Source organism: Rhamphochromis sp. 'chilingali', assembly GCF_963969265.1.
Source record: "Rhamphochromis sp. 'chilingali' genome assembly, chromosome: 2".
NCBI classification, from domain to species: Eukaryota; Metazoa; Chordata; class Actinopteri; order Cichliformes; family Cichlidae; genus Rhamphochromis; species Rhamphochromis sp. 'chilingali'.
In genome coordinates this window covers 55,437,454-55,462,952 of record NC_137930.1, presented here as the reverse complement: position 1 = coordinate 55,462,952, position 25,499 = coordinate 55,437,454, and the positions used below count along the sequence as shown (strand labels likewise).

The following is a 25,499-nucleotide window of genomic DNA, read 5'->3' as shown; positions in this document are numbered from 1 at the left end:
AAAGATGGCGGGAAAATCCCAGTAGATCACCAGTTTCTGAAATACTGAGACCAGTCTGGTTGCCATCCATGCCATGTTCAAAGTGACTTAAATCAACTTTCTTCCTCATTCTGGAATTCTGTTGAGTAATGACATTCAGCAGGTCATCTTGGTCATACATCTACATACAGTGAGTTGCTGCCATGACATTTGTGTTATATAGAGTCTAAAAGTGTTAGTATTTTAGAAAAAACCCCCCGAATAAAAACAACCTTTTAATACCTCTTTCTAATTTTCTTAATGCTCATAATATTATAAAAATAGATTCCATGCTCTTACTTTCCTGGCTGTTTCAAATTTTTAAACAAAGTTTGCTTTGGCCAAATAATCTCAGCTGCTTCACTAATAGCTTTACCCTCCTTATTGCTTTATAGGTTATTAACATCACATTTTCATATGTATTACCTATACCCAGTTGCATATATAGCAATTCCAATTTTTCTTTGTTTTATAGTGCCACCATCTCCAAACCATACATCATAGCAAGTCTCACTACAGCTTTGAAACCCTTCCCTTTCAATCGTGCTGCAATCCTTCTGTCACCAATCAAGCCTTAACACTTGTCTCCACCCACGCCACCCTGTCTACCCTCTGTCAGAGTTAATCTGAATCTAATGTGAATTCTGGATGAGGTTTTTATTCTAGCTACTCAAAATCTGTGCTGCAAGTGCATTTGACTCTTTGCCAACAAATTGGCTTATACGTTTGGGTTTATTACAAATGACAATTGCAGAAAGATATTTTAGAGTTGAAAGGTTTTGCACCCAATAGCTGTTTCAAGTAGCATCACATCAAATAATCCAAATTCAATACATGTAATATTAATGATGGTATATTTTCAAATACCATGCAATTATTGCTACAAATGAGGAATGACCACACAGAAAATGGATATAAAACCAAAACAAGAACACATGATCATGATCAAAGCTGAATTTTATTGAAATAGAAAGTAGTTGAAAATATTAGATATTTGACAAAGATATTTTAGACATTCTTTTAACTCTTTTGCTAATAATAAAATTGAATGTTACATAATTGTGTTGTTAGAAATAATGTTCAACTATAATTTAAAATTCAAGTTATTGGTTTTCCCATTCTTATATGGAACTCTTTTCCCAATTCAAAGAACCATGACTGAATTACTGCGATTTCAGTTAAATCTGAATTTCTAAATTTATGTGGAAGCTGAAACGGCACATTATAAAGTTTGTAAGGGAATGACTTCTGGAGAGATGAAAGGACACACCCACCACAGAAATATATCATTTTCTCCCACCTCCAAAAGAGTACATGCAAATGTTTGGAGAGGGACTGTAAGTTAGAAAGAGACAACTTAAGAAGATGCAAGTTTCAGACTAAAACATCTCTGCTGTTTAAGAGGTTTAGCATCGAGTTTTGTTTTTAGTCTTCTGATATTAAGTTTATATTGTTTAGATAGGTTTTAGGAAGAAATAATTGACATATATATTTGTCAGATTTTCTAGTCCAGTTTTCCATCTTTCTTTTCACAATCTTTACAATCATGCTCTTTGCATTCAGCAGCTTTGCAGCCACACTGGTCAACTGAAATGTACTTGTACATTTTTGTGGTGTTATTGGCGCACTTTATCTGCACTTCCTTCTCGCTGGTCTTCATTTCTTGACAGCAGGTGCATGAATGCATCATGCTATTGGCCTTTGCCGAATACCTGTAAATAAAGATAGTTTCAAAAACAAACAACTGTTTAATAAGAAATTATCATAAAAAACAGCACATGCAGTTTAGCATGAATGAGTAAATAGTTTGTTTCTGCATATTTTCATGAATCTCACATTGAGGAGGATGCTCCACAGGATCCCTCACATGATGTGAGTTCCACTTTCTCAACTGATTTGCAGTCATTTATGTACAGATAGGTGGTGTTGGTGTGGATTTTACAGGGGGAAGGAGGCAGACCTGTGAATGACAGAAAATCACTTGAATGACCGGATTGGTAATTATCATGTTCTGTTTGTTGTTCATGTTTAATAATTTGATCGTCACCTAAAAAAGCTCTTAAGTCTAGAAGCCTTTGTGAATGAAAACATGCTGCTGAAATGATTTGTTTGTGGTTTGCCTGACAGGAAATTTATAAGCATTGGCTTTCTTTCTTGGGGTACCAGAAGAAAATATTTGAGATTTAACAGTTATAAATGATTTATGAAGGCATATATTAATATGAAATTACATTTTCAAAAATATATAGTAATACTGTGTAATGTGATTTTTTTTTTAATACTTACAAATTTTGCAGCAACCACTTGCATCTGTTTGCTCAGTTCCCTGCAAAACAGGGAGTTTGTACTGTAAACATTAGCAATTTACACAACTTACTTGTATAAAAAACTGTTGGAAGACCCAATAGCAGGTTGATTCTGTTTAATTAAAAAATTTGGCTTTGCAGTTATTTTAATTTAATGATGCATATTTTTATTTGGATGTAGTTTACATTGACTGTTTTTGGCTTCTGTGCATTTTAAATACATTTAAATCAAAATTACAATTTTAGGAATTGTATTTTATAATTATAAAACAAAATCAAAGAAAGAAAGAAAGAAACTAACTAATCTTTCAAATGTTCTTTTTTGAGTGTCAATATTTGGCTGTAAGAAACAAAACCTCTGCTTTTAAAGGATTGTACTCACTGGAATGCAGTTGTTGGGATCAAATGGAGGACATGTTGTCTTTTGTACAGAAACTACAAATTCATTGTTCACTTGCTTGCAGTCATACTTGGTACACTGATCCTTTGACCAAGTTTGAGAAGGCTGTGAAGAACAGTAGTCAGTTATTAAAAATATATTTTTTTCATATCACAACTCATTAAGTGTTTCAATTATGTTGTACCAACCTTAATAATTACTGGAGAAGAAACGTCTGGGACATTCACAACACAGCTTGTCCTTATACATTTTCCACAACATGATCCAGGCACATCCGTATATTCATAGCCCTATTTTTTTAAAAAAAAATACAACATTTAATATTGTTTGAAACTTCACCCAGTTAAATCTACATATAGCATGATTAGTAGGCAGCAGTTACAAAATACTTAATAATCATCCTGCAAGTGGCATTTAGCAGATTGTGGTAGCTATTAGATCTGTGATACTCAAATAGTAAAATATTAGAGCAATATTATTTTCCAGAAATATTCTCATTGCTACTTAAGAAGGTTGAGTAGAAGGTTTGCTGAATTGGTAAAAACTATATTTATCAGATATTTAACAAATATTTTATAGATAGACATGTAAAGTCAGAGCATATCACATCAACATAACTATGTGAATAGCTAGCTGTAAAGTGAACAAATGAAAACCCTTTTAAAGATTGATTTCACAAATCAGCAACAGCATTTAGGGCAGCACTTTCCAATATTTAGATCAGGTCTTCAAACATATCAATAATAATACACTACATAAATTACATAAATCTTCACCTGTTTTAAAAACACACTCATCTTAGATTTCAAAAAATAAAGTATGTGAGTAAATGAGCCTGGATGTAAAATGTGAGGTCATTTAAAAACCTTATTTACATATAATTTTAGTGGTTCACATTCAGAATGAATGAAAATACAAAAATTTTCATCAAAAAGTACCTTGTCACAATTTTTTAAACACTGTATTTCAGTACACTTGTAGCTGTTCAGCTCCATTTTGGAATTCTTGGTTTCAGTGCAGAGGCATTGCTCACATAGGCTTTTGTGGAAATTATCACCAGGCTGTGTGTGAAAATAAAAAGTAATGTTTTAACAGTTTTAATAGTAACACATAATATAAATATTGCCTTTAAAGAAACCCTCCAAAATACATATAAATAAATATAAATATTCACTATAATTTTTCCTTACCTTGTACTCGGTATTATTAAAGACACAAACATCTTTGGGCACTAAATAAGACAGTGTTCACAAAAATAATTAGATTAAAGTTTAAGACTTTTCACACACTGAATAAACAACACCTATAAGTTGCACTAACCACAGCTGTAAACAGGGCAGCATTTATCCTTTGGGGTGTTAACCTTCAATTCAAATCCCACGTCACAATGTGGTTGCAATGGACACGTGTTCGTGTTACATTCTGTTGGTGGAAATAGTTCCAGCATTAGTGGATATAAAACAAAACAAACCAGTAAAATCCAGAATGAATTAGAGTATTTTACAGCAGGTGTTTCTGGAAAACATATATTTTAAAAAAATGGAAATAGATCCAGAACATCAATGATATTTAGCAGTAGCTCATCTGGCTCAAAATCAGTTGCAACTCACAGGTTTTTTCCTAAAAAAACCCCCAACCTTAACCTTGAGCAAAATTAGTCTTATAGACCAAATTGATCATTGTGTGCAAGTTTCAATTCCTCTTTAGGAGGAGCATTGTGATTTGTGGATGGACAGACAGACAGATGAAGGTCCTTCAACTAGATGAGCTAAAAATATCATATTTAAAGGGCATATTCCTGGGCACCAGTTTAGCTCAGTGAGTGAGCAGCTGCCCCCCCCCCCCCCCCCCCCCAAAAAAAAAAAAATCCTTTTCTAAACCCAGTTAATCTAAGGAGCTGATTATTGCTGTTGTTAAATGATGTTAAACTGTGCCCTAAAATATTATTTTAATTTTTTATTTTGAAGAACTGTTCATATTTGCTTTGATTCATGCAGAAGAGGATACGTGATATCCAAAACAACTTACCACATGTCGGTGTCACACAGCAGTCCACTGTTTTGTTCACCAGCACCTCACCTTCGGTGCACTTTACTGGATTTTGAGTAGCGCATTTTACATTTTTACAAACCACACTAAAAGTGTTCTTATCGCAAACACATTCCTGACAACCAATCTTCCAGGTTTCACCAAGCTATATGGGTGATGAAAAAGAATTATTTACACAACATCAACAAATACACTGTGAATAATTGAAAATGTATATGTAGAATATCATAGTATTTACCTCTTTAGGTTTGCCATCAGGTCCAGCGCAACCTTAAATCATAAAAACAAGCAGCTCACATGTATACTTACAAAGATTCACATTAGATTTTTCTTTAATATGCAACAGAAAATATGCTTACAAGAGGAGACGCAGACATCAGAGGTTGAACTGAACAAAGTCATTCCCGCTGGGCAGAAGCACCCCTCTCCAAAAGAATTGCAGTTCTTGTTTTGGGGACCTTCTGCATTACATTGCTGAGAGAACTGTTCATTGTATCTAAATAAGAAGTCAGTTAAGAGGTATCATTACTTCAGAAATAGAACAAGAATTTATAATTATATGTCAGTGTAGTACTTTTGTACTGGAGTAGGAGTAGCATCACTTAGTCCCCTTTGGTTCAGGCTGAAATCTGTTACTACAAATAATGACCTGAAATGTCACTAAAACTGATGCATGTTTTTCATCTCATACCACTTTGCATTCAACTTTCAGTTAGTTCAAGACTGATTGTATTTATCCTCCCCAGGGGATGATGTAATCTGTTCTGTTTGTTTCTCTGTCTGTCTGTTTGTTAGCTGTCCAGCATTCAGTTTTTAAGATACGTTTACATTTTGTGTGACGGTAGATACCAATAACAGATTTAATTTGGGTAAAAAAATCCAGTCAATGTGACATCAAATGTGAAAATCAGTAAAAACTTTATATTCTCCACATTTGTTATGGATAATCTTCAAATTTTCCAACAACAAACTAGGCTTTTGGAGACATGAGTACCTAGGTTAGCTGAGCATTTGAGGACATTTTAATATAAAAAAGATGTAAAACATCAAAGTTTTAGTATAGGCCTCACTCGCTGTGGGGAATTGCACTCTTTGAGTGCTCTTATCACACCTGTAACTGTACTTTGTGTTTAGTGTTACTTGGGTGCAGTTATGATAATGTAGTGATTACCTTGCATTGCAAGTTTGAACAACAGTTGGCCCACAAGGCTTGTAGACTTTATTGTCTGGGCATTTATATTCTACAAGAAACAAATATGTATTTAAGATGAAAATGGGTAGAAAACATCTAAAACATTATGATAAAAAAAAAAAAACTAAGAAAAAAAGCTCTGTCTTACCACACACTCCTTTAGTAGCTTTCCTCCAGTCTACACAGATAGATGCCTCAGCACACATCAAGTTGTATGCCTCAATACTGCTGCATCCCATTTTAACAGTTGTGTGGCAAACATCAAATTTACAGGCTTCATAAAATGGTTTTACATTTATTACTTTGCGGCATTCCTTGAATACCCTTAAAACACAATGTCAAATAAAGAAGATTACTCCAGTGGTCTCACTGATGGAACTAACATGTGTTTATTTTTTAAATTCGTACTTGCTGTTTAGGATTTCACAAGGTGAGCTGTTGTCGCATTTTGGAGGTGGAGTTGGAGGTGGAGGTAGAGGTGGAGGCCCATTGCAGTATGGCGTATTGTTGACAGATACACGCCAATCATATGCCATGTCAGAGCATGATGGAGAAATCTGACCATTTTTCAGTCTGCAGTCATTTTTTGTGTTATTGTCACAGGTACCTTGTGAAAAGAAATGTTAACATTATACAGATTACAGCCAAACACAGGGACAAACTGACTATCAGCCTGTATATGAGCCTGGCATTCTTTACTAAGCGATACAGTAGCCCATGTTTTAATCATATGGGCTACAAACAGCACCGTCACAAGTTCAATAAAACTGCAACTGTTAATGCAGAAGAGAATGTTATATCAATCACAGATCGTGAAGGAAAATTTGACTTGTAAATATAGGTTTTTAATTAGAACATAGACTTATTTCTAGCATTATTTACTACCATATTATGCTCATTTAACTTTCACAATCAATACTTTAAGACATTCAACTATTAGCTTACCACACTGTCCCTCTGTGTTGCCATAGAAAAGAGTCATTGGTACATCTACGCTGAATAAAAGACCTTTGAACATCACAACTGCTTCAATTTCTGGGATTGTTAACCGCATCTCAATTCCTTGATTTGTGATGGTCATGTCATTATTTGTAAACATAGTAGTGACAAGACCACCGTTGACAGATACCTAAGGAATTTTAGCATTAATTACTATTAGTGAAATATCTCAATGGTGCTGCATAATATTTGAATATATTATAATGTCAGTACTTTTACGACACTTTGTCTAAGTGATACCCACCTTGTTCACAGTCTTTGCTCCTCTCTCCTGTCTCTCCTGTGTGAGAATAACTGTATAGTTTTTGTAATACACAATAAGGGATTTAGGACAGGTCACAGTTCCAGTGGGATTACAGTTTTCATTTTCAATATCAACTTTAAAATTGTGTCGAGGTGTGATCTCTTTAACCAGGACATAAGTGCAATTTTTTTGGAAGCTGTAGTATTGTCCATCAAATGTCACATAATGAGGATCTCCCCAGCCACCACAAACACCTGCAAATATTAGATTGAGATTGCATCAAAACAAAAAATAATTTTTTAATTTATTTACATGTTTAGCAGCTTTGATATGTGGAATTTTAAAAGGGTTTTACTGAAACTTACATTTGCATTCATAGTGGAAACAACAGCCATTTTCATCATAAACTTTAACTGGTGTTTGCCTATTCTCACAAACAATATCTTTTACATTACATTGCACATGTGTTGTAATGTGTTGACCATTTTGACATGTTTCTGTGGTGCAGTTGTTTGAATGCCAGGTTTCACCATTCTGATGAGAGAAAAACAGTGCTTTTAGCAATGAATTACACATGAGTTACATTATATTTTAGCCTAAAAGAGGCATACACACTGATACACACTATAAATCACGTTGGATGTATTAAATTTAACACTTATCTGTATGTCCACAAATGTTGCAGAGACTGTTTACAAAATTAATTTGCTGTAAACTTTCAGTAAGAACTTTCAGTAACACAGAGAAATGCAACCACAGTGGAATTGCTAGCAAAGCTGTTACATTGCATAAAATTATAAATTTGACCTTGTTTCATATTTCAGCCTAAATAACTTAGTAAAGACAGCAGTGGATTTTTTTCTTCACCAACATATTTTAATTCAAATACCTTTCTAGGTGGATTGAGAAAGAAGCAGTCTTGGTTACATGTCTGGGAACGGATTTCAGTACCACATGATGAATTGCAATATGCAGTGTAACACCAGCCTTTTCCATCAGTCCAATTGTACATGACATTACCTATGTGACAATAAGAACTGAGTTAGAGCTAAATAACTAATAATGGATTATAAAATGTACAGTTGTTAACATTGTGAGTTGGCCACACTGGCAACAGAGTTGATTATTAGATTTTCCTGTGGCCACTTCAAGTTTCTGCAAAAAAAGTTAATTATTCCTCAATGGACGTGGATAAAAAAAACTATCTTTTTAAACACTTTATGAAAAAAAGTTTTATAAAAAGGAAAGGCAAAATAAGAAATTAAAGTTTAATAACTAAATAATTATTGCATGGACAACAACGAGGAAAGAAGCACAAAACTTACCAGCATAAAATGAATGATCCTGGTATTTACACAGACATTGAGGATTTGTTTTTGGTGTTGTTGTTGTTGTTGTTGTTACCACCACTGAATTTGTAATTATTTTAGGGGTTGTTGTGGAGAATTGTTCTGTGGTTGTTGTTGTGGGAGGTGTTCCTGTGGTTGTTGTTGTGGGAGGTGAACCTGTTGTGGTTGTTGTGGGAGGTGAAAATGTAGTTGTTGTTGTGGGAGGTGTTCCGGTGGTTGTTGTTGTGGGAGGTGTTCCTGTTGTGGTTGTTGTTGACGGTGTTCCAGTTGTGGTTGTTGTGGGAGGTGTCCCTGTTGTTGTTGTTGTTGTGGGAAGTGATCCTGTGGTTGTTGTTGTGGAAGGTGAAAATGTGGTGGTTGTTGTGGGAGGTGTTCCTGTGGTTGTTGTTGTTGTGGGTGGTGTTCCAGTGGTTGTTGTTGTGGGAGGTGTTCCTGTTGTGGTTGTTGTTGGCGGTGTTCCAGTTGTGGTTGTTGTGGGCGGTGTTCCAGTTGTGGTTGTTGTGGGAGGTGTTCCTGTGGTTGTTGTTGTGGGAGGCGAGCCTGTAGTTGTTGTTGTAGATACAGTGGTTGTTGTGGTAGGCTCACAAGTATAACGGCAACATAAAGCTCGTATTTCATAGTCATTACATTTTGGAGGAAAACCTTGGTCTTTGTTATGACAGATAAGTCCATCTTGTTGGTCACATACTAAAGTTTGACCTAAGTCTTCCAGCGACATATCTGGGAAATCTTTAGCTCTGCATTGTATCTTCAGCGGTTTTTTGCACACACTCAGGTCCAGATCAGTAATGTTAGCGATGGATTCATAATCTCCACCATCTGGAGTACTAGTGGGATAATTCTTATTACTCCAGGATGACCATGTACACTCGTAGTCATTGCAAGGTGTTGTAGTGGTTGTTTCTGTGGTTGTTGTTGTGGGAGGTGTTCCTGTGGTTGTTGTTGTGGGAGGTGAAAATGTAGTTGTTGTTGTGGGAGGTGTTCCTGTTGTGGTTGTTGTGGGCGTTGTTCCAGTGGTTGTTGTTGTGGGACGTGTTCTTGTGGTGGTTGTTGTGGGAGGTGTCCCTGTTGTTGTTGTTGTGGGAGGCGATCCTGTGGTTGTTGTTGTGGGAGGTGAAAATGTGGTGGTTGTTGTGGGAGGTGTTCCTGTGGTTGTTGTTGTGGGAGGTGTTCCTGTTGTGGTTGTTGTTGGCGGTGTTCCAGTTGTGGTTGTTGTGGGAGGTGTTACTGTCGTTGTTGTTGTTGTGGGCGGTGTAAATGTAGTTGTTGTTGTGGGTGGTGTTCCAGTGGTTGTTGTTGTGGGCGATGAAATTGTAGTTGTTGTTGTGGGAGGTGAAAATGTGGTGGTTGTTGTGGGAGGTGTTCCTGTGGTTGTTGTTGTGGGCGGTGAAATTGTACTTGTTGTTGTGGGAGGTGAAAATGTGGTGGTTGTTGTGGGAGGTGTTCCTGTGGTTGTTGTTGTTGTGGGCGGTGTTCCAGTGGTTGTTGTTGTGGGCGGTGAAATTGTACTTGTTGTTGTGGGATGTGTTCCTGTTGTGGTTGTTGTGGGCGGTGTTCCAGTTGTGGTTGTTGTGGGAGGTGTTCCTGTCGTTGTTGTTGTTGTGGGAGGTGAAAATGTAGTTGTTGTTGTGGGCGGTGTTCCTGTGGTTATTGTTGTGGGAGGCGAGCCTGTAGTTGTTGTTGTAGATACAGTGGTTGTTGTGGTAGGCTCACAAGTATAACGGCAACATAAAGCTCGTATTTCATAGTCATTACATTTTGGAGGAAAACCTTGGTCTTTGTTATGACAGATAAGTCCATCTTGTTGGTCACATACTAAAGTTTGACCTAAGTCTTCCAGCGACATATCTGGGAAATCTTTAGCTCTGCATTGTATCTTCAGCGGTTTTTTGCACACACTCAGGTCCAGATCAGTAATGTTAGCGATGGATTCATAATCTCCACCATCTGGAGTACTAGTGGGATAATTCTTATTACTCCAGGATGACCATGTACACTCGTAGTCATTGCAAGGTGTTGTAGTGGTTGTTTCTGTGGTTGTTGTTGTGGGAGGTGTTCCTGTGGTTGTTGTTGTGGGAGGTGAAAATGTAGTTGTTGTTGTGGGAGGTGTTTCTGTTGTGGTTGTTGTGGGCGTTGTTCCAGTGGTTGTTGTTGTGGGAGGTGTTCTTGTGGTGGTTGTTGTGGGAGGCGTCCCTGTTGTTGTTGTTGTGGGAGGCGATCCTGTGGTTGTTGTTGTGGGAGGTGAAAATGTGGTGGTTGTTGTGGGAGGTGTTCCCGTTGTGGTTGTTGTTGACGGTGTTCCAGTTGTGGTTGTTGTGGGAGGTGTCCCTGTTGTTGTTGTTGTTGTGGGCGGTGTTCCTGTGGTTGTTGTTGTTGTGGGCGGTGTTCCAGTGGTTGTTGTTGTGGGAGGTGAAAATGTGGTTGTTGTTGGCGGTGTTCCAGTTGTTGTTGTTGTTTCTGTGGTTGTTGTTGTGGGAGGTGAAAATGTAGTTGTTGTTGTGGGCGGTGTTCCTGTGGTGGGTGTGGTTGTGGGTGGTGTTCCTGTGGTGGTTGTTGTTGTGGGCGGTGAAATTGTAGTTGTTGTTGTGGGAGGTGAAAATGTAGTTGTTGTTGTGGGAGGTGTTCCTGTTGTCGTTGTTGTGGGCGGTGTTCCAGTTGTGGTTGTTGTGGGAGGTGTTCTTGTCGTTGTTGTTGTGGGAGGTGAAAATGTAGTTGTTGTTGTTGGAGGTGAAAATGTAGTTGTTGTTGTGGGTGGTGTTCCTGTGGTTGTTGTTGTGGGAGGCGAGCCTGTAGTTGTTGTTGTAGATACAGTGGTTGTTGTGGTAGGCTCACAAGTATAACGGCAACATAAAGCTCGTATTTCATAGTCATTACATTTTGGAGGAAAACCTTGGTCTTTGTTATGACAGATAAGTCCATCTTGTTGGTCACATACTAAAGTTTGACCTAAGTCTTCGAGCGACATATCTGGGAAATCTTTAGCTCTGCATTGTATCTTCAGCGGTTTTTTGCACACACTCAGGTCCAGATCAGTAATGTTAGCGATGGATTCATAATCTCCACCATCTGGAGTACTAGTGGGATAATTCTTATTACTCCAGGATGACCATGTACACTCGTAGTCATTGCAAGGTGTTGTAGTGGTTGTTTCTGTGGTTGTTGTTGTGGGAGGTGTTCCTGTGGTTGTTGTTGTGGGAGGTGAAAATGTAGTTGTTGTTGTGGGAGGTGTTTCTGTTGTGGTTGTTGTGGGCGTTGTTCCAGTGGTTGTTGTTGTGGGAGGTGTTCTTGTGGTGGTTGTTGTGGGAGGCGTCCCTGTTGTTGTTGTTGTGGGAGGCGATCCTGTGGTTGTTGTTGTGGGAGGTGAAAATGTGGTGGTTGTTGTGGGAGGTGTTCCTGTGGTTGTTGTTGTGGGAGGTGTTCCCGTTGTGGTTGTTGTTGACGGTGTTCCAGTTGTGGTTGTTGTGGGAGGTGTCCCTGTTGTTGTTGTTGTTGTGGGAAGTGATCCTGTGGTTGTTGTTGTGGAAGGTGAAAATGTGGTGGTTGTTGTGGGAGGTGTTCCTGTGGTTGTTGTTGTTGTGGGTGGTGTTCCAGTGGTTGTTGTTGTGGGAGGTGTTCCTGTTGTGGTTGTTGTTGGCGGTGTTCCAGTTGTGGTTGTTGTGGGCGGTGTTCCAGTTGTGGTTGTTGTGGGAGGTGTTCCTGTGGTTGTTGTTGTGGGAGGCGAGCCTGTAGTTGTTGTTGTAGATACAGTGGTTGTTGTGGTAGGCTCACAAGTATAACGGCAACATAAAGCTCGTATTTCATAGTCATTACATTTTGGAGGAAAACCTTGGTCTTTGTTATGACAGATAAGTCCATCTTGTTGGTCACATACTAAAGTTTGACCTAAGTCTTCCAGCGACATATCTGGGAAATCTTTAGCTCTGCATTGTATCTTCAGCGGTTTTTTGCACACACTCAGGTCCAGATCAGTAATGTTAGCGATGGATTCATAATCTCCACCATCTGGAGTACTAGTGGGATAATTCTTATTACTCCAGGATGACCATGTACACTCGTAGTCATTGCAAGGTGTTGTAGTGGTTGTTTCTGTGGTTGTTGTTGTGGGAGGTGTTCCTGTGGTTGTTGTTGTGGGAGGTGAAAATGTAGTTGTTGTTGTGGGAGGTGTTCCTGTTGTGGTTGTTGTGGGCGTTGTTCCAGTGGTTGTTGTTGTGGGACGTGTTCTTGTGGTGGTTGTTGTGGGAGGTGTCCCTGTTGTTGTTGTTGTGGGAGGCGATCCTGTGGTTGTTGTTGTGGGAGGTGAAAATGTGGTGGTTGTTGTGGGAGGTGTTCCTGTGGTTGTTGTTGTGGGAGGTGTTCCTGTTGTGGTTGTTGTTGGCGGTGTTCCAGTTGTGGTTGTTGTGGGAGGTGTTACTGTCGTTGTTGTTGTTGTGGGCGGTGTAAATGTAGTTGTTGTTGTGGGTGGTGTTCCAGTGGTTGTTGTTGTGGGCGATGAAATTGTAGTTGTTGTTGTGGGAGGTGAAAATGTGGTGGTTGTTGTGGGAGGTGTTCCTGTGGTTGTTGTTGTGGGCGGTGAAATTGTACTTGTTGTTGTGGGAGGTGAAAATGTGGTGGTTGTTGTGGGAGGTGTTCCTGTGGTTGTTGTTGTTGTGGGCGGTGTTCCAGTGGTTGTTGTTGTGGGCGGTGAAATTGTACTTGTTGTTGTGGGATGTGTTCCTGTTGTGGTTGTTGTGGGCGGTGTTCCAGTTGTGGTTGTTGTGGGAGGTGTTCCTGTCGTTGTTGTTGTTGTGGGAGGTGAAAATGTAGTTGTTGTTGTGGGCGGTGTTCCTGTGGTTGTTGTTGTGGGAGGCGAGCCTGTAGTTGTTGTTGTAGATACAGTGGTTGTTGTGGTAGGCTCACAAGTATAACGGCAACATAAAGCTCGTATTTCATAGTCATTACATTTTGGAGGAAAACCTTGGTCTTTGTTATGACAGATAAGTCCATCTTGTTGGTCACATACTAAAGTTTGACCTAAGTCTTCCAGCGACATATCTGGGAAATCTTTAGCTCTGCATTGTATCTTCAGCGGTTTTTTGCACACACTCAGGTCCAGATCAGTAATGTTAGCGATGGATTCATAATCTCCACCATCTGGAGTACTAGTGGGATAATTCTTATTACTCCAGGATGACCATGTACACTCGTAGTCATTGCAAGGTGTTGTAGTGGTTGTTTCTGTGGTTGTTGTTGTGGGAGGTGTTCCTGTGGTTGTTGTTGTGGAAGGTGAAAATGTAGTTGTTGTTGTGGGAGGTGTTTCTGTTGTGGTTGTTGTGGGCGTTGTTCCAGTGGTTGTTGTTGTGGGAGGTGTTCTTGTGGTGGTTGTTGTGGGAGGCGTCCCTGTTGTTGTTGTTGTGGGAGGCGATCCTGTGGTTGTTGTTGTGGGAGGTGAAAATGTGGTGGTTGTTGTGGGAGGTGTTCCCGTTGTGGTTGTTGTTGACGGTGTTCCAGTTGTGGTTGTTGTGGGAGGTGTCCCTGTTGTTGTTGTTGTTGTGGGAAGTGATCCTGTGGTTGTTGTTGTGGGAGGTGAAAATGTGGTGGTTGTTGTGGGAGGTGTTCCTGTGGTTGTTGTTGTTGTGGGTGGTGTTCCAGTGGTTGTTGTTGTGGGAGGTGTTCCTGTTGTGGTTGTTGTTGGCGGTGTTCCAGTTGTGGTTGTTGTGGGCGGTGTTCCAGTTGTGGTTGTTGTGGGAGGTGTTCCTGTGGTTGTTGTTGTGGGAGGCGAGCCTGTAGTTGTTGTTGTGGATACAGTGGTTGTTGTGGTAGGCTCACAAGTATAACGGCAACATAAAGCTCGTATTTCATAGTCATTACATTTTGGAGGAAAACCTTGGTCTTTGTTATGACAGATAAGTCCATCTTGTTGGTCACATACTAAAGTTTGACCTAAGTCTTCCAGCGACATATCTGGGAAATCTTTAGCTCTGCATTGTATCTTCAGCGGTTTTTTGCACACACTCAGGTCCAGATCAGTAATGTTAGCGATGGATTCATAATCTCCACCATCTGGAGTACTACTGGGATAATTCTTATTACTCCAGGATGACCATGTACACTCGTAGTCATTGCAAGGTGTTGTAGTGGTTGTTTCTGTGGTTGTTGTTGTGGGAGGTGTTCCTGTGGTTGTTGTTGTGGGAGGTGAAAATGTAGTTGTTGTTGTGGGAGGTGTTCCTGTTGTGGTTGTTGTGGGCGTTGTTCCAGTGGTGGTTGTTGTGGGAGGTGTTCCTGTGGTTGTTGTTGTTGTGGGCGGTGTTCCAGTGGTTGTTGTTGTGGGAGGTGAAAATGTGGTTGTTGTTGGCGGTGTTCCAGTTGTTGTTGTTGTGGGCGGTGTTCCAGTGGTTGTTGTTGTGGGCGGTGAAATTGTAGTTGTTGTTGTGGGAGATGAAAATGTAGTTGTTGTTGTCGGCGGTGTTCCAGTGGTTGTTGTTGTGGGAGGTGAAAATGTGGTTGTTGTTGGCGGTGTTCCAGTTGTTGTTGTTGTGGGCGGTGTTCCAGTGGTTGTTGTTGTGGGCGGTGAAATTGTAGTTGTTTTTGTGGGAGGTGAAAATGTGGTGGTTGTTGTGGGAAGTGTTCCTGTGGTTGTTGTTGTGGGAGGTGTTCCTGTGGTTGTTGTTGTTTTGGGCGGTGTTCCAGTGGTTGTTGTTGTGGGCGGTGAAATTGTACTTGTTGTTGTGGAAGGTGTTCCTGTTGTGGTTGTTGTGGGCGGTGTTCCAGTTGTGGTTGTTGTGAGAGGTGTTCCTGTCGTTGTTGTTGTGGGAGGTGAAAATGTAGTTGTTGTTGTTGGAGGTGAAAATGTAGTTGTTGTGGGCAGTGTTCCTGTGGTTGTTGTTGTGGGAGGCGAGCCTGTAGTTGTTGTTGTGGATACAGTGGTTGTTGTGGTTGGCTCACAAGTATAACGGCAACATAAAGCTCGTATTTCATAGTCATTACATTTTGGAGGAAAACCTTGGTCTTTGTTATGACAGATAAGTCCATCTTGTTGGTCACATACTAAAGTTTGACCCAAGTCTTCGAGCGACATATCTGGGAAATCTTTAGCTCTGCATTGTATCTTCAGCGGTTTTTTGCACACACTCAGGTCCAGATCAGTAATGTTAGCGATGGATTCATAATCTCCACCATCTGGAGTACTACTGGGATAATTCTTATTACTCCAGGATGACCATGTACACTCGTAGTCATTGCAAGGTGTTGTAGTGGTTGTTTCTGTGGTTGTTGTTGTGGGAGGTGAAAATGTAGTTGTTGTTGTGGGAGATGTTCCTGTTGTGGTTGTTGTGGGCGGTGTTCTAGTTGTGGTTGTTGTGGGAGGTGTTCCTGTCGTTGTTGTTGTGGGAGGTGAAAATGTAGTTGTTGTTGTTGGAGGTGAAAATGTAGTTGTTGTTGTGGGCGGTGTTCCTGTGGTTGTTGTTGTGGGAGGCGAGCCTGTAGTTGTTGTTGTGGACACAGTGGTTGTTGTGGTAGGCTCACAAGTATAACGGCAACATAAAGCTCGTATTTCATAGTCATTACATTTTGGAGGAAAACCTTGGTCTTTGTTATGACAGATAAGTCCATCTTGTTGGTCACATACTAAAGTTTGACCTAAGTCTTCGAGCGACATATCTGGGAAATCTTTAGCTCTGCATTGTATCTTCAGCGGTTTTGTGCACACACTCAGGTCCAGATCAGTAATGTTAGCGATGGATTCATAATCTCCACCATCTGGAGTACTACTGGGATAATTCTTATTACTCCAGGGTGACCATGTACACTCGTAGTCATTGCAAGGTGTTGTAGTGGTTGTTTCTGTGGTTGTTGTTGTGGGAGGTGTTCCTGTGGTTGTTGTTGTGGGAGGTGAAAATGTAGTTGTTGTGGTGGGAGGTGTTCCTGTTGTGGTTGTTGTGGGCGTTGTTCCAGTGGTTGTTGTTGTTGGAGGTGTTCTTGTGGTGGTTGTTGTGGGAGGTGTCCCTGTTGTTGTTGTTGTGGGAGGCGATCCTGTGGTTGTTGTTGTGGGAGGTGAAAATGTGGTGGTTGTTGTGTGAGGTGTTCCTGTGGTTGTTGTTGTTGTGGGCGGTGTTCCAGTGGTTGCTGTTGTGGGAGTTGTTCCTGTTGTGGTTGTTGTGGGCGGTGAAATTGTAGTTGTTGTTGTGGGAGGTGAAAATGTGGTGGTTGTTGTGGGAGGTGTTCCTGCGGTTGTTGTTGTTGTGGGAGGTGTTCCAGTGGTTGTTGTTGTGGGCGGTGAAATTGTACTTGTTGTTGTGGGCGGTGTTCCAGTTGTGGTTGTTGTGGGAGGTGTTCTTGTCGTTGTTGTTGTGGGAGGTGAAAATGTAGTTGTTGTTGTTGGAGGTGAAAATGTAGTTGTTGTTGTGGGCGGTGTTCCTGTGGTTGTTGTTGTGGGAGGTGAGCCTGTAGTTGTTGTTGTGGATACAGTGGTTGTTGTGGTAGGCTCACAAGTATAATGGCAACATAAAGCTCGTATTTCATAGTCATTACATTTTGGAGGAAAACCTTGGTCTTTGTTATGACAGATAAGTCCATCTTGTTGGTCACATACTAAAGTTTGACCTAAGTCTTCTAGCGACATATCTGGGAAATCTTTAGCTCTGCATTGTATCTTCAGTGGTTTTGTGCACACACTCAGGTCCAGATCAGTAATGTTAGCGATGGATTCATAATCTCCACCATCTGGAGTACTAGTGGGATAATTCTTATTACTCCAGGATGACCATGTACACTCGTAGTCATTGCAAGGTGTTGTAGTGGTTGTTTCTGTGGTTGTTGTTGTGGGAGGTGAAAATGTAGTTGTTGTTGTGGGAGATGTTCCTGTTGTGGTTGTTGTGGGCGGTGTTCCAGTTGTGGTTGTTGTGGGAGGTGTTCCTGTCATTGTTGTTGTGGGAGGTGAAAATGTAGTTGTTGTTGTTGGAGGTGAAAATGTAGTTGTTGTTGTGGGCGGTGTTCCTGTGGTTGTTGTTGTGGGAGGCGAGCCTGTAGTTGTTGTTGTGGATACAGTGGTTGTTGTGGTAGGCTCACAAGTATAACGGCAACATAAAGCTCGTATTTCATAGTCATTACATTTTGGAGGAAAACCTTGGTCTTTGTTATGACAGATAAGTCCATCTTGTTGGTCACATACTAAAGTTTGACCTAAGTCTTCCAGCGACATATCTGGGAAATCTTTAGCTCTGCATTGTATCTTCAGCGGTTTTTTGCACACACTCAGGTCCAGATCAGTAATGTTAGCGATGGATTCATAATCTCCACCATCTGGAGTACTAGTGGGATAATTCTTATTACTCCAGGATGACCATGTACACTCGTAGTCATTGCAAGGTGTTGTAGTGGTTGTTTCTGTGGTTGTTGTTGTGGGAGGTGTTCCTGTGGTTGTTGTTGTGGGAGGTGAAAATGTAGTTGTTGTTGTGGGAGGTGTTCCTGTTGTGGTTGTTGTGGGCGTTGTTCCAGTGGTTGTTGTTGTGGGACGTGTTCCTGTGGTGGTTGTTGTGGGAGGCGATCCTGTCGTTGTTGTTGTAGGCGGTGAAATTGTAGTTGTTGTTGTGGGAGGTGAAAATGTAGTTGTTGTTGTGGGAGGTGTTCCTGTTGTGGTTGTTATGGGTGTTGTTCCACATATATCAACACATTTCATGGTTTCTTCTTCCAAATAAGGCCTTTCAGGTGGGCAAGTTGGATAGCAGCCTTAAGAATTGAGAAATCACTGTAAATTTTCAAACCTCACACAAAATAGGTGCATGCATGAAATCTAGCCTAACTATTTTGAACAACTCTGAGAAGTGGAAATAAAACAATAGGTAACGCCACAGTACAAAGTATTATGCTTTTCACAGTGGATTCCCATGCTGTGACTGCTCTGAACACAATTAAAAAAAAAAATCCTTATTCTTTCTTCCTTACTCTCTGAATTGCATGCTGGGAGTGTGGTAGTGGAGCATGTGGTGAGTCTCACTGAGAGATTGAGGACTTGCTTCTAACTTTACTTTTCTACCTGTTGTGTGTGTTTGTGTGTGTGTGTGTTTTACTGGGTATTATATTTAGAATTGATTGTTTGCTTAGAGTTTAAGTGAGTGTTACTGATTTTCTTTTGAGTGTGCAATACCAGTGTTTCGGCCAGTTGGCGTACAAGTTGCCGAAATGGACTTCACTAAACTTATGAGATAACATGGTTTTAAGATCGAGGAGTGTAGTCTGGTGTTGGGTGAAATTTTGGGCCAAAGCAGCATTAAATCTGCTGCTCAGACAAATAGCGCAGTGGTGATCTTTGTTGACAGTATGGAGAAGGCAAAATGTAATTTAAAAGTGTAAATTGGTGAATTATATTTTTTTTGTCAGTTTCTCCTTTAAGCATGCCAGCTAAGTCCATATTGCAACATTCCTCTGTTTATCAGCAATAAATCTCTGGTGAAAGAATTGTCTCTGCATGGAAAAATTATCTCAGATCAGAAAGCTGTCATCAAGTTTCAAATCAGCGCTGTGAAAGCATGTTGTTTCACACGGGCAACAGGTTCTTATGAGTATTAATAAAAGGGATGAGGACCTTAATCTAGTGTTTAGGGTGCGAGTGGATCTTTGTGGATTTGGTAATAATATCCATGCAACTTTGGGAGCTTTCGTGTGTTTTAGTTGTGGTAAAGTTGGACATTTAGTTTGAGTGTGTCCTGGAAAAAACTCAAAGTCAAACAGTGATGTATACACAGGACAATCAGGAGAATAACACAAGTGTAGTAAAAGCAGAGTTAACAGAAGCCTCAAGAAAGGAAAATGACTACAAATGGAACCGTGGATACAGAAGCCAGTCAAACGCTGATAAAAGATTCCTTTAAAGTTTCTGTCAAAAAGAAATTAATAGAGAGTATAGTTAGCTCTCAAATTGAAAATGAAGTCACAGATAAAATAGAGATGGAAAGCTCAGGAAACAATCTGGCAGAACATAATAGCAGAGATGGGCAGTAAGTAGTTACTGTAATCCGATTACTTTTTTCAAGTAACGAGTTAAGTAAGGGATTACTATTGCAAAAACGGTAATTAGATTACCGTTACTTTCGCGTAGGAACGCTGCGTTACTGCATTACTAAAACCGTGATTTTTTTTGCGAGAATGTCTCATGACAGTGACGTAAGCGAGTGTGACGTTCTTGACAACAGCTGTCTGCAGATCAACAGTGGATAATATATCGAGTGCGGGAGAGAGTATGAGCGTGTAGCGTTTAAAGCGTGGAAGTACTGACCTTACTTTAAGTTTGATTCCATAAAAAGTGACAAAAACATTAGTGTCCGTTGTGCGTGGGAAGAAAACTTCTTTTTACAGCGAAAATAACCCCCTAAACTTCCAAGCAAGCATACGACGTAATGGGAAACTCACAGAGAAACTCGCGGATTCTTCCACTGACCACCGCGGCACACCTGCACCAGGGTAAACCTCCGCCTACCCTACTCCTGCTTTACAGGTGAAAATAGAGCAAAAGGACCGCTGAGTCTTTGATTTTATTTATTTTCTGCTGTGTTTTACTTGCATCTATTTGAAAGACTGAGTGTAAACACACACAAAAAAAATATTTTATGTGCTGGAATGTGCAGAAAATAGGTTTAAATATTAAACAAATTTCTTTCAGCCAGAGAATGGTGCATATAATAAAATTTTTGCTTGATGCATAAAGTTAAAAGATTAAAACTAATAAACTCGGCAGCTCGTGTGCTGACGAAGACCAGAGGGCGGGCCCACATTACACCGGTTTTAGAATCGCTGCATTGGCTCCCCGTGTGTTTCAGGATCGATTTTAAAGTTCTTTTATTGGTTTTTAAATGTCTTAATGGTCTTGGGCCTTCTTATCTCTCAGATCTGCTTTTACCATATGAACCCTCGCAGACCCTGAGGTCCTCTGGTACTGGCCTTTTGATTGTCCCTAAAGTCAGGACACATACTCACGGAGAGGCAGCTTTTCAGTGGTATGGTCCTCGTCTGTGGAACAGCCTGCCGGAGGAGCTCAGGGCCGCAGAGAACGTACATGTTTTTAAGAACAGGCTCAAGACCCACCTTTTTAATTTAGCTTTCACCTAACGTTTATTTATTTTATGCTTATTTATTCTATCCTGTTATTTTATTATTAATTTAGGCTCTACCTAATATTTATTGATTTTATTCTTATTCATTTTTTTAATCTTCTTACTCTATTTATATTTATATTGTATCCCTTTCTTATTTATTTGATCATTTTACTCTGTATATAGCCTATTGTGTTATATCTCCAGTGTTTCCTCGGAGGGGGCTCTCTGCACCGGGGCTGTGATCGACCGTGGCTGCTGGGTCTCTGGGGGTCCTCTCAGCCTGGCTGGGGGGCTCCTTTGCCTCCCTCCTGCTGTGTGCCCAGCCTGGAGGCTGCGGTCTGTGACCGGCTCCCGGTGCAGACGGCTCCCTGTTATAGTGTTTCCTCACTTGGCTCATGTGAACCCAGCCCAATTTTTACTCTTTAAGTGTGCGCGTGTGTGTGTGTGTGTGTGGGGGGGGATATGTGTGTATTCACATCATTTATGCTAATGAGAGTGCGGGGAGTGAATTGGAGGGTGGCGTGGGCTGCTTTTAACTATGTGAAGCACTTTGTGCTACATTTTTTGTATGAAAAGTGCTTTATAAATAAAGATTCATTGAAAACAAGTTTTAAAAAGGGACCTTTCCATTTGATTACATTCTGTATGATGGATTATGTAGAAAAAGTAGAATTGGGCTGAAAGATCTATCACTTTATCACCTATTCAGGTTGTAAATCGTGAAACTGAAGTAACTAAGTAACTAAGTAATTAATTACTTTTGAAAATAAGTAATCAGTAAAGTAATGGGATTACTTTTTTGGGAAGTAATCAGTAATTAGTTACTGATTACTTTTTTCAAGTAACTTGACCAACACTGCATAATAGTGATATAGACTAAGAGGATGAAGATAAAGAGGAAGGCTGGACTGCAGATAGTCTGGCCAGTTCAACCATTAAATCTGTAAATGGTGTGCAAAATGTTAAATATTTTCATTTAAACAGAGCTAGTGATGGAATGGCACTCCTTAATTTTTTTTTTTTACCAGATTCCAATTAATTTCATCAGGTGATAAAGGGCAGATTAATAGTGGTGAAGGCAAAGTATGAGTGTTTTAAAATTGTATTTTTTGAATATGTATGCTCTGAATACAGGGCCAGAGAGAATTTTTTATTTTTATTTTTTTACAGAAGCTTGAAGATATCTTATGCAACTGCCAGCCAGATGAGTTTCTTTATTTGGCTGGAGAGTTTAGCTGTATAGAAAATAATCAGTTGGACAGGAATCATTTAGAACCTCATTTGTGCACTTAAACATTTCTAAAGTGTTTGACAGAAGCACAGTCTTTAGTTGATGTAGGGAAGGATATGTACAATCAAGAAAGACAATATACATGGGCCAGGAGTAGAGAACATTTTTGTCTGCAGCTAGATTAGACAGCTATTTTTTTTTCTGGAGAGTGTATACATGTAGAAAATATGATTTTATGTCTTTAATGCAGTGATGGGATTGGAGAAAAACTGAAATCAAAGAATTTTGTCAACAGTATACTGTCAATGTCTCTTCGGCCAAATATATGAGAGAACTGGAGATTGACATAGTGGAGCTACAGGTGTCTGCAGATTTCACAGGAGCTCAAGGTTGGTTTGAGAACCTCAAGTCTCTCCCTGATGGACATACAAGTTTTTCTTTTCATTGGAAAACCCCCCAAAAGGACAGATCAAGTTCATGCATGGTTTGAAATCATCTGCTGGAGATCTTATAACAGCAGATAGTGACATCATTGAAGCACAGTGGATCTTTACTCAGATCTTTATAGCTTTTAAAAGACTTTTAATAACTTCTGGACTAGTCAATCCAGAGTTTCTGAGGAGTTCAACAAGGAGCTGGGGGAGCCTCTAACATTAAAAGAAGTTTATACTGCTTTACAAAGTATGCCAGTAAGGCACAATAAAGCTTTTTGGTCTGACCTTTGTGATGATATCATGGAGGTTGTTGAGAAGGGCTTCGCTGAAGTTTTTTTTGCCTCAGAGCTACACGAGAGCTGTTCTAACATTCTTACCAAAGAAAGGTGATCTCCACTATATTAAGGACTGGTGGCCTGTCTCTTTATTGTGCACTGATTATAATGTGCACTGTCAAAAGTGCTGGCAAACAGACCAAAGAAGGTGATGAATCATGTTGTCCACTGAACACAAACCTACGGCGTGCCAGGCAGGTCTATTGTTGATAATGTGTCACTAGTCAAAGATATTTTGGAGGTCTCAAGCTCATTGTGATGTCATATTGTTGGGGTCCCAAAACTTCCAGGTGGTTTGAAATGGAAAAGAGGATGTTTGAAGTATCTGGGTGTGTAACTGGGACATGAAGACACACTAAACAAGAATTGAGGGGAAGTTAGGGAAGTGGAGATGGTTGTTACCGCAGATGTCATATAAAGGTAGGGTGCCTATTATAAATATATTATAAACTAAGTTTGTTTTTTATTGTGGCATAGATTAACTTGTTTAGAGCCCACTTCCTTATTATTAAATAAATTCAGTCTTTGATGATCAAGTTTTTTTGGGATAACTGACATTGGATATCCCAGGCTGTGCTTTTTTTGCACAAAGAAAAAGGTGGACAAGGACTAGTTCACCTAGAGAGCAGAACTGCAGCTTTCAGAATGCAGATAATTCAGAAATACCTGATGGGAAGGGAAGAACATGTTTTCAGGAAACCAGTAACTAGTGCTTTGTAAGAGGAATGGGATAGTTGGGAATGGATAATTTTATGAAATTGTAATTTGATCTCATCTTCTTATTAAATGCCAATGTTTTATAACAGCCTTTTTCAAGCTTGGACCATTTTCAAATGGTCATTTTACTGGTTAAATATTAAAGCTGAATTTCTGTTTTATTCATTGGTGGATCATTTGACAGATTTTTTCTCTCAGTTGTGTTTTAATAATGTGGTCTGTTCTTTTGTCGATGGTCAATATTATTTCAACCATGTGTTTTTTGACTGCTTTTTTATTTTGTTAAAAAAAAACTTGTGATGTCCTCGTATTTATTTATTAAGAAATAAATGTGTGGTTAAAATCCCATCGTTCTTTCTTTCAATTCAGTTAAATTCTATTTAATTTCAACAGTTGCCTCGAGGTGTTTTAATTTGAAAAGTATTGTAAAGTAAAGACTGTACAATAATAGGTCAATAATAATATCATGATGTCAGTGAGAGCAGCAGCCCCCGTCACCAGTTTCTGAAGTATTTTGTCAGTAAATTAGCTAAAAGGTAGATATAGGACACCAATACAGCTGGTTTCAAACAGTCGTTGAACATGGGGGCACATTTACACTACATTATCTACTTTACTTAGAAGGAGGAGACATGGTCAGTGATGCCTGGCTGTATAATTATGAACCTACAAATGCATGTACTTTCCTTTTCTTACAATGCATACCTTCTAATGCGGGAAGTTGATTGTAGCATATTCCAGAGGGATTTCTGCATGTCTTCATGCATGATCTTCCACAAGGCTTATAGTGCCATTCACACTGTCCATCAGGGTTGTAATAATCACAGAATACAGCTAATAAAACAAAAGTAATAAATCATAAATAACAATGAACTCGATTTTACATTAAACCTTATTTGTAAACTTAGCTCATGCTGACAGTTATTATTATACTTTGCATTTTATATGTATCTTGTCACAGAAAAATAAAAAAAAACGCTCACGGCAGATGGTGGGAGTTCTCCATTTCACGCACACTCCTGCCTCATTACAGGCTGCTGCATAAGCTGCTACAGCTGAACAGAAACATTCACAATCTCCTCCTGAATTACAGGCACACGTGTCTCTCACACAGGCATCAAAATATTGTTGGGGATCCACCTTTTTGGAATAAGTAATTGTAAATGTAAGTAAAGAGTGACTTTGGTCCATTATAGCCTAAACGTTTACTTACATTCATAAACACTTACCTTTGAATAGCAGGCCTCAAATACTGCACTCTTGATAATGCTGCAGTGCTTCACTGCCCATGCCTGTCTGTGTGAGTACAGTGTACATGCATCCTTTGGAGTTTGTGCACTTGAGCAGCTAGGTGACACTTGCCAGCTGTTTCCGAATATAAGGGGATCAACCACAACTTCTTTATTTCTGGTAGTGAAATCATTCTTGATATTTCCATCAAAATTTCCACACAGACCGCAGACTTTGCCCTAAGAAAAGAACAAGTTTGTTTATATCTCTCTATCTCTCTCTCTATCTATATATGTGTATGTGTGTATGTGTGTGTGTGCTCACAGACCTTGAATGTAGATCTGAGTTTTATCATGAGGGTTGTCTTTTTATCCCAAATGACAATAAGGCCATTCTTCGCTTCAATGACGAGATATAAACCCAAAGTGTGGACTTGATAGGGTATTTCTTCCCCACTGTTTTTTTTAAAAACTTTGATATGTTCATCTGAGAGACGAATTTCACTGTTCTGTTAAAAACAAAACATGCTAATTGGGAATTGTGAAAAACGATGTGACCATTTAGGAACATTAATACGTATGGATTTGCAACAATTGTAGACCAGATTACAGTACCCAGCAAAAGGTTAATATTTAATTTTTTGCCATGCTTAATTTTCAAAAATAGAACAGGGCTCATGTTGAAACACACAGTCCAACTCACTATATTAACGACAACACTGTGTACCCTGTTTCTTTTTCAAAAAACCCATTTTCTCATATAGTGATAATAATAATGAGGTAATAGCATAGCATAGCATAGCATCTTTATTTATGACGCACTTTACATCCAACAATGTTGACCAAAGTACTACAAATATAAAACAGAGAGGAAACAGTTTAAATTACATATAAAATATCTTAAAATTAAAAATAATATAATTAATAAGAA

The 25,499-nt window shown here is 39.5% G+C and overlaps 1 protein-coding gene across 1 annotated transcript in view; it reads right to left on the bottom strand.

Annotated features, from left to right (window-relative positions):
• Positions 1–1,522: 1,522 nt before the first annotated feature.
• LOC308384585 (mucin-5B-like) overlaps positions 1,523–25,499 on the bottom strand; it is a gene marked incomplete at both ends in the record, with an annotated part of 32,781 nt that continues 8,804 nt past the window's right edge. Inside the window, 17 exons of the mRNA XM_080863123.1 lie at positions 1,523–1,730; positions 1,855–1,978; positions 5,133–5,269; positions 5,945–6,014; positions 6,114–6,289; positions 6,374–6,572; positions 6,911–7,094; positions 7,209–7,462; positions 7,574–7,742; positions 7,792–7,804; positions 11,062–11,135; positions 15,456–15,712; positions 18,203–18,259; positions 24,045–24,173; positions 24,323–24,479; positions 24,569–24,808; positions 24,898–25,024. Of these exons, the coding sequence (XP_080719249.1) occupies positions 1,523–1,730; positions 1,855–1,978; positions 5,133–5,269; positions 5,945–6,014; positions 6,114–6,289; positions 6,374–6,572; positions 6,911–7,094; positions 7,209–7,462; positions 7,574–7,742; positions 7,792–7,804; positions 11,062–11,135; positions 15,456–15,712; positions 18,203–18,259; positions 24,045–24,173; positions 24,323–24,479; positions 24,569–24,808; positions 24,898–25,024 (2,575 nt within the window). The remainder of the gene's footprint in view (positions 1,731–1,854; positions 1,979–5,132; positions 5,270–5,944; positions 6,015–6,113; positions 6,290–6,373; positions 6,573–6,910; positions 7,095–7,208; positions 7,463–7,573; positions 7,743–7,791; positions 7,805–11,061; positions 11,136–15,455; positions 15,713–18,202; positions 18,260–24,044; positions 24,174–24,322; positions 24,480–24,568; positions 24,809–24,897; positions 25,025–25,499) is intronic.